The following is an 11,206-nucleotide window of genomic DNA, read 5'->3' as shown; positions in this document are numbered from 1 at the left end:
CAGGTATACATGAGCAAAGGGGAAAACAAAGAGCCCATGCTAGGCAGAGGGGGTGACATCTCTAGCATCTCAGGCTAACCTTGTCTGCATAGAGGCAGTAAACAGTTATTTGGAATCTAGCTACATCTACATGGTTTCTGACTATGTAAGGAGCACAAACACAACTGTAAGACAATGAGGAAAAAAGGTGAGCAAGAAATAAGGACGAATCACTATAAAAGGCATTTGAAACATTTCCTTCTAATCAAGCTGTGGCCTGTGAAAAGGAAGAGAAAGTGAACAGCAAAAGGTGTGTTGAAAAAGAGAAAAGATGCAAAGAAGGAACAAAAAAAGCATATAAAAATTAAAGAAAAGTGATAGAGACAGAAGAAATAAGGTAGAATGCAAAGGTACGGGCAAGTTGTGGAGTGCGGTAAGGCAATGCTTCTTTATTTGCAGCAGAGCGTAAAATAAAAATGATATTAAAAAGGATGATGATGGAGAGAGAAATAGTAGTAAAATTTTACTTACATTAACCTCCTGAAACAGGGAAAGGGGCAAAGCAACATATGCTGGTCTAAAAATTAGACCATCCTAATTGCACCCAAATATGAAGAAACAGTGATTTCTCAGCAATGTCAATATTACTGTAAAGACGCTGACATCGTTCATGATTTGAGGTTGGTTCTGAAGGTACTATGAATGCTGTGCAGTCATAACATCACTGCCACCAAATAATACCAGAATCTTCTGGCATTATTTTACTCAAAGGTCAAAATAAATATAATCAATCTCTTTCTCTTTTTAAAGGTAACTTCAGAAAGCTGACAAAGCATTTGTCTATGATATTGATAGGAAACTGAAAATACATTTGCATAATTGAAAAATATCAGGCCTGACTACTGAGACATTCAGATTTTACTACTAAATCTTTTTCTAGTTCTTAACACAGAGAATTACATCTAACAAATTTCCTGTCAATCTGATTTTGACATTTGTGAATCCATGTTGTTCCAGTAAGCATTGATATTCAGAGCCACTTCTCTCCTTTCCCTCTGTCTGCACAAGCATGTTCAAAGACTGCAGCAAAGCTGTGCTGCTGTTTTTCTTCTCATCATCCAACACCATTTCAGCCAGTAAAATCCCACAGCCTAATTTAAAAACAAATGCAYGCAACAGTACTAATCCATTATCAGAAAAGAGAGAATCTCAGTTACCATATAGAAAGGTGCAAGCTAAAAGACTGGTGATTTCATTTCTCATTTACTCATTTAATAACTGAGGGCAAATCAGTAAGTACTGTATAATCCACTATTCTTAGAAAAAAAAAAAGTAGGAAATTTCCTGTCACAATATTGAGGGATCAAACCCTCACAGGTTAATTTTTGGTTCTGTTTCCAGAAAGAGAGGAAACTACTTCTTTGGACTTGGCATGAGAGTTATGGAAAAGAATAAGGTAGGAATAGTACTGCTATTTATTTGGAATATAATACTGCTTCACATTTATATTGTAACTGTGCCACAAAGTGGTGGAGAGATCCCTCATGGCAAGCATTACAGAAGCAGAGAAGCAGCCAACCTTTCACATTATTTCTGTGGGGACTGCAGTCTTCATGGTGGGAGAGATCTAGGTATGAGAACAGAATTCAGGTGATTGTTTTCACGCAGCCTCTTCCTTCATCTTCAAACCCATGAGGGGAAAGGGAAGACAAGAGCGAGGGAGACTACTGACAARATGAGCATTATTTTACTTCTTGTCTTTTGGCCCTGCTTCTTATGTGATTGTTTCTCTCACAGCATAGTGGAGGTAGGAGGTCACCAATTCAGCGCAAAACGGATATGCTTCTAAAGTGATTTTGGGCTGCACAACATTCTTATCTTTGTTCTGACCCTTATGACAAACCCCTCAGCCATTCTTACCAGCCCACCTCACAAATCTAGTGCTCAGTAAGAAGTACAGTTAAACATAACACTGCAGTCTTCCAGAGAAATTGAGATTTGAGGATAAAAAAAATGCTAAAATCTCAGTGTTATGATTGGGAGTCATGAGAATCCTTCTGACGGCTTATTATTAGCAAATTCCCTGTTTCATCCCCATACCATCAGCTACCTTACTAGAGATAAGTACAAACCACTTATCCCGTAATGAACCAATGACACAAGTATGTTTTACAGAGAAAAAAAAAAAAAAATAGTCAAGCATGTCTGAGGTGAACCTGAACATACAGTCTCTCTCCAGTGGGATTCTTCTGCCCAAATTCAGGCATCCAAAAATTAGATAGCTGTATTTCAGCTAGCCCTTTTTTAAACACCATCTGTAGTCCCTGAAAAGAAACCAGTATCCTGAGAGGGCAATTCAGTCTTCTTAAAATAATCAGGTAAGTGAGATAAATCATCCTCTGATAATGACTATCCTTCTACTGAGAGAAGGAGCTCAAGGTAATGATGAGCTCAAGGTATTTAAGATGACTTAAATACCTAATGTTTAGGTTTCTAAAATTAGGATGATAAATCCAATTTGCTATTACTCAGTACAGTTCCTATTCCCTCTCTCCGTTCCACTGTGATGCTTCTTTGCCTTTAACAGATTGAACTGATTACACAGGAAACATCACTAGGTAGACTAATGCAGGACTATCATTTCTAAGTCATTGAGGCAGCTTTATATTACAGGTCTGAAGAGAGTGTCTGAATTTTGAACAGTCTGAAAGGAAGGCACAAATAGAATGGCCATTCTATTTGCCACAGAAGTTATTTGGGACATCTAGATAATAACAGGATAATCTAGCAAAAATACACCAAGGAAGCAGAGCCAATCCAGGAAGAACAGCTTCAAAAGTTAGACACAGTAAGATAAACAAGCACAGGGAAGAAAATAATAATAAAAATCGCTACAGTTAATCAATATTTTCTAATGTAACTGAAATTTCTTCATGAGAGGGACTGAAGCAGAACTAACTTTCAACCCTTCCAGTGAAGAAATTTTGGCCATGGTCAAAAGTTAATGCTCATGACAATTTTTCTGAATTAAAAAGTCATTTAATCCAGATTATCAGGGTTTAGCAAGGACATTAATTTCCAGCCAAAAGGTAGGGGAAACCATGTAAAGTGCCACTCACCCCAAAACAATTTTTTACACACACAAAATACCTCCATTATCCAAACAGATCCAAAACTGAACTGACAGCTCACAAAAAGGGTTTAGTCATTAAATAAGCCTTCCTAAGATTCTGTGTTGAGTGGTTCAGGGAAGGTAGAAAACTGACATAAAACAAATGACTGAGGTAAGGCACCCAGCTAAATTTTGCCTCTTCTCTTTCACAGGCTTCTTCCTCCATCCTCCTCGAGGATTCTTACAAACCTCAGCATTCAGTGAACAAGTGCCAGAGTTCTTGTTTCTCTTATTTTACCTATCATTCTTTTAGCCCCCATAATTCTCCATCTCCTCTTCATTATTTCATTCCCRGTGAAAAATTAATTGATTTCTCTGCATCAGATTTTCTCTAAACTGTTTGTAAGGGCAGAGTGTAGGTGAAAAGACAGCTTCTTCAAGCAGGCATACCTGAATATCACTTCCCAAGAACAAACAGAAAATCTACAGGCTTTGTTAGCAGGAGTTAGTTAGGATTTTAAAACATATTCCCTCATTTAAGATTCTTCACGTCTTGATTACTGAACAGTCCCATTTTCCTCAGCTATGCCTACTGCTCAAGGAGTCTTTTCAGTGCAAGAATACCATTAAACCCACCCCTTTAAAAGTCGGGAAAAAATACCAGCTTTCTCAAAAGAAATTGAGGAACCAATTTTGAACAGTAATGACATGATCAGTTTATCATTTCTCAGGCAACTGGAATATTTAAAATGATCATAGAATAATTTAGATTGGAAGGGACCTTGGGAAGTCTCTAGTCCAATGTCCTGCTCAAAAGCAAGGTCAGCTCTGAGGTCAGATCAGGTTGCTCAGGGCTTCATCCTCAGGGCTTGAAACCTTCAAGGACAGATTCCACAACCTCTTTGAGCAACCTGGTCTAGTGGTTGATTATCCTTAGAGTGATTTCTTTTTCCTAACATCCAGTCCTTGTTTCAGTTTATGCCTACTGTCTCTCATTCTATTACTGTGCACTTCAGTAAAGAGCCTCGCTCTGTCTTTTTGGCAAATCTCTTAGGTTTTGAAAGGTCCCTCCAAAGCCTTCTCTTCTCTAGGCTGAGAAAGCCCAGTTCCCTCAAGCCTCTCCTCATAAGCTACATACTCCTGCCCCATGGCCATCTGGGTGGCTTCCACTGGACTTGAGCAAGTTTATCAAGGTCTCACAGCTTCCTTCTAAATGCTTTCAGGACAGCCAGCCCTGAATCCCTTCACACTCCATAATGTCATGACTTCAACTCGTTGAAGTCAAGGGTGTGGAAGATGCAGGCCAAGTGGGAGGTAAAAACACTGCTGTATCTTTCCTCTCTCTACAAGACCCTGCTCTATTTTCCCATCAGCAATTAATAGACATCCCCAAACACTGTTATAGGTTTAAGGCAGCAGAAGTCACCTGCTGTTCAGCAAAGCAGATCTGCGTACAAGTATTAGCCTCCTTTGTAAGGCAGTCAAAGTTAGTTGACAAAATGATGCTGGACCTCTCTAATATAACAGCATTTTACTTCAACAAAATTTTCATATTTGCACCTTGAGAAAGTTTCCTTTGTGCAAAGCCTAGCAAAGCTGTGGTGCACTGCTGCAGACACCCTGCCCAAGGGACTAAAGTTCAGTAAGTATAAAATGTTGTGATTCAGAGTCCTCCAAGTTTGTATGGTAGCCAAACATGCTCTATTCAAACTTTACAGTCAGTGAGTACTTAGAGACACAGGTTTAAGTCTGCAACAGTTCCAGGTACGCCAGGTTTGAAACTACAATGTTCTGACTCAAACAGCTTCCAGCTGCCTAAAGAACAGCATTATGAACTTTATGAGTAGCTTTATGAAATGAGACATCTAATGGCTTGAATGAGTCTCTCAAAATACAAATTAGTTAAGTATAATGGCAGACATCATGTCAATGTGGGGGAAAAAAAAAAGGTTATTTTAGGTTTATTCAGTAGCTGGATATTTTCCTTGGAAAGTGACTTATACCTCTAAATAATGTTTGTACAGATTAGATAGGGATTTTTTAAATTCATAACAGAAACTTTTTATGAATGCAATTTGGCCTATCTGGGAAGTCTGATATGTTACCTTGATTTTGTGCAGCTTACTACAGAACAACTCTGTAGTAAGCATGTTTCTCTTTACAGTACTTTTGCCTTATTCAGTGCTCAAAGAGCAAAGTAACTTCACTGATTAAATAACCTAACAGAGTCTGACAGGCAGATGTGAGTAACTCTCGACCTTGCTCATCAATCCCCTTAAATTGCTGAGGTTAGCAATTTAGCACAGGCACTGCTTCTTTCACATTGGCTCATTGGGGTTACTGCTGTAGAAATATGTGGCAGGCAAAACACTCACAACTGCTAAAATAAAAGCTAGTTTTAAAGTGCAACTTTAATCTCCAGGAAGGATTCTACTACAAAGTACACTTTAAATAGAAAAATAAATATCAAAATAGTATCAGGAAAAGATAAAAATTAGGAATGGTAACATCAATGACAAACTAGTTGAAGAAATGGGGTATACAGCATGGGCTTACCTCTCCAATTAAAAACTGGGACATGAAGAAACTGCTATTTCTATATGCAACTTTCATAAGAGAATTTTTGCACAGATCTTAAAATTCTCAAATAATGAGACAGAAAGCATATATGGCTATTTAACTTTACCCAGAAAAACTTGCAACTAAGGAACAGAGAGGAACAGCTCTCAGCTAGAGCCTATTGTAAATGCATTGGTTTGAGGTCAAAAGCTACGGAGATTTGTGACATTATAGTTGCTCTAGGAGCTTCAGTCTAGCTAGAATTCTAGCTTCGTCCTATTTTTACTATTGCCTGAGGAAAAACATGCCTAGGAAAAGGTATACTTGAGTGCTTCTGAGCAGTTCCATAGAAAAGTGAAAGAGAGGACCAACAACCCCAAACTGATACAGATGGTACAGTGTTCATTTTTATTTTTTCCATTTCTGATAAAACAAGCAGTAGCCACTGAATATACTGCATAGGGAGATTTCTCTGTAATTTTTTAAAGCCTAATAAAATTAAGGTATGAATGCAACTCATGCAGACTAGTAGTTTGAACTCATCATGTTATTCAGCTATGTCACCTCTAAGCTTTATACAGCCTGCAAAACTAGCCAAAAGAACTAGATATGAAGGTATGTAACACACAGGAGTTCCAGGCTGCCCCAGATACTTTTTAATGGGTAGAACTTATTCCTACAAAAGTTGCAGCCAAACCTTTATTCAGAAACCTGTGATATCTATGCTGCTATGACAGGTGAAGGTCAAAAATGATCCTAAGCAATTGAGAGTATATGCTAGTTAATAAGTATATTGTACAAATGTTATAAAAGCTCAGTGTCCCAGGTTGTTTCTGTGCACACTAAGTTGACTGACTCTTCCTGAAGCACAAAACAGCATCTAATAAATTTCCTGTGATCTTAATTTGTACATTCATGAATCCATACTTCTCCAGTAGTTGTTTGTATTCTGAGCCACTTCTCTGCTTGCCTTCAGTCATACTGAGGGACTGCAGTACAGCTCTAGGAGGATGCGTCTTCTGTTCATCAAGCACAGTTTCTGCCACTAGCAAGGCACTTCCTGCATTTCCAAAACAACCAAAAGTGGTTCAGTAAAATGTTTCTAGCTACAAATGTGTAGTGTTTTTTGTTCAGAGTTTTTGACAGAGAGGTGCAGACTGATGTTTTAATGGACTTTAGTGGAAACTAGTGATGGAAATTTCCTTTCAATAATCTTCTCCTGGAAGCAACCACTGCATGCCAAAAGGGGGAGCTTAAAGCACCATCTCTACTGTGATCTTCAGTAAAGTTCAGACCACTTCCTGATCATGCTCTGAAACTCAGTCTTGTTCCCATTTGAACCAAGCAGCTCCTGAAATCTGTCATAGCCCAGTCTTCACATAACAAGGTGAAAACAGTCATCCACAATTCTGTTTTGTAATTTAAGAATTATGCTTGATGGCCTACGTCTAATATTGAATGCTCTCCTACGAAATAGCTACAGTTTCCTGTTGGATTAAGGAATTAGCAAAGCATAACAACCAGGCGTTTCTCCTCTTTCTCCTGCATTCTGCCTTTCCCTTTGATCTTTTGTACTGTTCAAATGTAAGAGAAAGCACAAGATGCTACACATTTCAAGAAACCTGTGCATAATGTAGTGCTGAATTCCAGCATGCCATATTTTGGGTACTACTGAAATTACAAAACAAACTGCCTCCTTTTGATTAACTTCAGTGGCCTTTATCTAGTGAGAGTACTCATATATATAGAAATAAGCACATGCTTAGACACTTGAAGGTACAGGACATAGTAAGAAAGATACTAAGGACATGAGAGATGGAGCAGATTAAGTAGTTACATGCACAATCTGCAAGTATAGTGAGGGCTTATTTTATATAGTTTTAATATTCACAGCTTTTTGTTTCCTTTTTCCTTAACAGGTATTATTATAATGCAAGCACAGGTATTCAAGCAAAAGCTACTAGGATTGCAAAAAAAAATTATGCATTCCTTTTTAATATGAACTTTGTTATCATGATTAACCATACCCCTGTAAACTCACAAGATGAAAAACCCTTACCTGGTTTGCAAACAGCTGATATTTTGCTTAATAGCATATGAATTTTTTCATCAGGCCAATCATGAAGGACACGTGAAAGAATGTAAAGATCTACTTCTGGAAGATTATCCTTGAAGAAGTCACCTGTTAGAAAACACAGAGTTAGTACCTATTGGGGAAAACAAACAAACAAAAATACACCACCCTGTGGAGGAACTGGAAGGAATTTCAGCTGAGGTAAAGTAAAAAATGTGAAAGAACAGGTATAGGGATGCACTGATTTGTAGTTGAAGACAGTATAGTTAAAGAGAAGAGCAGATCACAGTTAAGAATTCTGTAACATGCAAGGACGGAGAGAAAACCTAAAGCAAGAAAGGAGAAATTAAATTCTTTTGTAGCCACCATGTTAATGTTGCCTAGATAAGAAAAAAGTCTGAGACAGGGACATGCAGCAAGCCCACACCTCCAGTGGTACCCACAAATATGACTAATTCACACTGCCTTATTTATCCACATTCTCCAACCATAATCAATCTGGTTTTTGCCCTGCAGGCTTATGGAGAAGTACCCAATAACCCTATTTAGCATGGGTGAGCCCACATTGTCTTGTGCTGAAAGACACACATTCAGGTTGGACCAAGACAGCACATTGCTTCCTGCAGCAGGCAAGTCTGCTCTGTGCTCCAGAATAACAGAAATAAGAGGACAAGTCACGTTTTACATTTACCTGATACAAATGTCACTGGAGCTGTGCATTGTCCTGAAGGCTGAAAATAAGAGGTGTTTGCAATGACTTCTGGAAGGTCAAATACAGTGACCTTCAGATTTGGGTATATTTGTACTAATTCATGAGCCAGAGCTCCCGTGCAACCTGTTGGAAGTTAAAAATAATAATAATAAAAAAAATAAAAAAGAAGATCAAATCAAGTCTTTTCTCACGGCATTTGCACACATTTTTAAAGACAAAGCTGTATCTAACTCTAGGATAGAGGCATGAAGTTAGAAGTAGCCAGTAAGCTCCACAAGGAACATGGGCAATAGCACTTCCTGGTGGATAAGTCTTACAGTTTGGGGAACGCAGGCATTACTCCCTACTCTGTCATAGACCTGTTAACATGACCTTGATAAACCATTGAACTGCCCAGTAGCTCAGTTTTTCTTTCTTTCTAAAAGAACATTAATGAAACTACAAAGACTTGTAATACGTGGATGAAGAGCACTAGAGCAACTATGGATCATTTACAAAGCACTGATTTCTAAAGACTGACAACCGCTCTTCAGCACAGCGAATGACAGGACAGTGAGGTCTTAATCTCTGGACAAGTAGCAAAGGCTGCACCAATACTGTGTTAAATCCTCTGACATGCCATCCACATCCCCAGACAGAGTAAAATGTTCCTTCTTCATTGAATCTTTTCCCTATGTAACATCACCCTCTCCATGCAACTCCAAGCACATAGTGAAAAAGGACACTAACAAGCAGAGTCTCTTCAAGGTGTATCATTGGACTTCAAAATTTTGGTGGTCATCTTTGGATATTAATAATACACAAGAAAAACAAACAAACAACACAAACTTTTAAATCCATTCTAAAGGATTACAAAATTTTTGTTCTAATCAATGCAATGTTTCAAGTTTGACACCCCCATATGGAAGGATCCAGAAATCCTTTGTTACTTCTGAAAATCCTGAGGAGATGACAAAGGGCAGCAACAGTACAGTTGAAAATGGAGCTCCCATCGCAATATTCTGTCAGCTGAGCCACAAACCTTCTTGTTTTCTGTGTTATCTGAGCTATGTCAGTATATAACTGATTATCACCACAAACACATTTGAGTAATTTGATTATTTTAAGTTAATACTATATAAGTAACTCTGCTTTCAGCTAACTGCACTTAGTCCTTCTATTGGACATCACAATAACAATACTCAGCAAATAACACTAGACAGTTTTACTGCAATTTTAGTGAAGCAATAAAATATGGAACTGAAATCAGCTTTTCCCTATAATTTGTATGCAAAGGTTCAAATATAGGCAATACCTCCTAAATCACAGGCAGACTTAAACTGTGAGAGATCAAATGCTGTAGCCACATCTCTTGCTGTCAGGTGGGCAATGCTGTGCATGGCAGCCATAAAATGCTGCTTCACCTCCTGACTGCGATAGTAGTCCTAAATAAATAAATACAAAATAAAAAACCCATACAATAGTCAAACTTTATTTTCATTACTAAGACCAAACAAAACTAAAACTATGTCTAACCAAGGCAGTAGGGGTTATTCCACACCATTAATATGAAAAATCTAAAATTGAAGGATTAGTTCAAAGTGACATTGACCAGCTGCTCATTCAAGTCCTTTTTTGGTGATTACAAGCAGTTTCATTGCAGTGAGAAGCAGAATTTTATGTCTTCTCCAAAATCCCAGTCACAGAGACATCTTTTGTAGTGTCTCAAAGAACATACATTTGGATATTTTGAATGCAGTCTTGGAGATGTCTCAAGGGCTGTTAAATATAACACTTCTACAGAGCAGGTAAGATGGGTAGTTTACCAAGTGCTTTCTTTAAAGAAATATTGTCTTTGACAGATACTTAACAATACAGTTGGTCCATAGCAAGGTGTCTCTAGACTTTAAACTTAATTTTAGAAGACTGATAGAAGAAAAAAAAAAAAATCAAATCTGTTCTTTCAAATGTGGGGGGTTTGGTTTTTTTGTTTGTTTGTTTTTAAATAATACTTCCAAATTGCTTTCATTGGATTCTGACATTTATTCTCCCATGGCAAGAAAGTGACTAAGCGACTGGACCATAATTTAAAATAGGAAGATTAAAGCTCATACTTTGTTTTTGGACTGGGTGAGAAGAAAGCATTCAGTACCAGAACCTCACACCTTTTAGCTTCTGAATGATGCTTACGCCCCACTCTCGTTCAGACCTCAGTTATCTACGGCTTTACTAACCATGTAGTGGAAGGATCTCCAGGTACTGCCACCAGTACAGAGGTAGCATGTATATTCTGCTTGGACACACTACCCTGCACACACAGGAAGTCCAGGCCTAAACTGGTAGTAACTCCTGCTGATGGCATCATCCAAGTAAACTAAAGGTGGTAATCTGGATAAGTAACACAGGACGAGATCCAGTTCACCTACCTTAAAGCACCTAACTTGCATATGAATTCAAGTGCCTACTGCAGCAGTTTTACTAAAGCAAAGTACCTAAGCTCCCTTTAAAGCAGCCTTGGAAGGATTCCTCAAAGTTTTGTCCACCAAAGATCTAGGCACTAACATTAGGCTAACAGCATCTTTTTCTGGAGGTCTTCAGAAGCCTTTACTTCCTGCCATCAACTGTATATAAGGGATGTAAATGTTTCTTTTAGGAGAATGGATTCATCAGCACCTAGGAGTTAGGTACAGATTAAGAACCTCAGGTTGTAGTCTGAAGTAGACTTTAAGGCAGCAGTGCTGTCAAAGTTGAAGCCCTGACTGAACACTGCTCAGTCTACTACCCCTCTCTT

General features: G+C 38.2%; 1 protein-coding gene across 2 annotated transcripts in view; it reads right to left on the bottom strand.

Moving 5' to 3' along the window:
• Window positions 1-304: 304 nt before the first annotated feature.
• The window catches only part of ASMTL (acetylserotonin O-methyltransferase like), a 31,983-nt gene continuing 21,081 nt past the window's right edge, over window positions 305-11,206 (bottom strand). The window contains exons 10-13 of one of the 2 annotated variants that reach the window (XM_026054971.1): window positions 9,731-9,860; window positions 8,416-8,559; window positions 7,710-7,832; window positions 305-1,130 (exon numbers count right to left, since the gene is read on the bottom strand). In XM_026054971.1, coding sequence (XP_025910756.1) covers window positions 916-1,130; window positions 7,710-7,832; window positions 8,416-8,559; window positions 9,731-9,860 — 612 coding nt within the window. In that variant the 3' untranslated portion in view covers window positions 305-915. Of the gene's footprint in view, window positions 1,131-6,035; window positions 6,711-7,709; window positions 7,833-8,415; window positions 8,560-9,730; window positions 9,861-11,206 lie in introns of those variants that run through there. The other variant, XM_026054970.1, reaches the window with a different exon arrangement.

Source organism: Apteryx rowi, unplaced genomic scaffold (assembly GCF_003343035.1).
Source record: "Apteryx rowi isolate R43461 unplaced genomic scaffold, aptRow1 scaffold_979, whole genome shotgun sequence".
NCBI lineage: Eukaryota > Metazoa > Chordata > Aves > Apterygiformes > Apterygidae > Apteryx > Apteryx rowi.
This window is presented reverse-complemented; position numbering and strand designations above follow the sequence as displayed.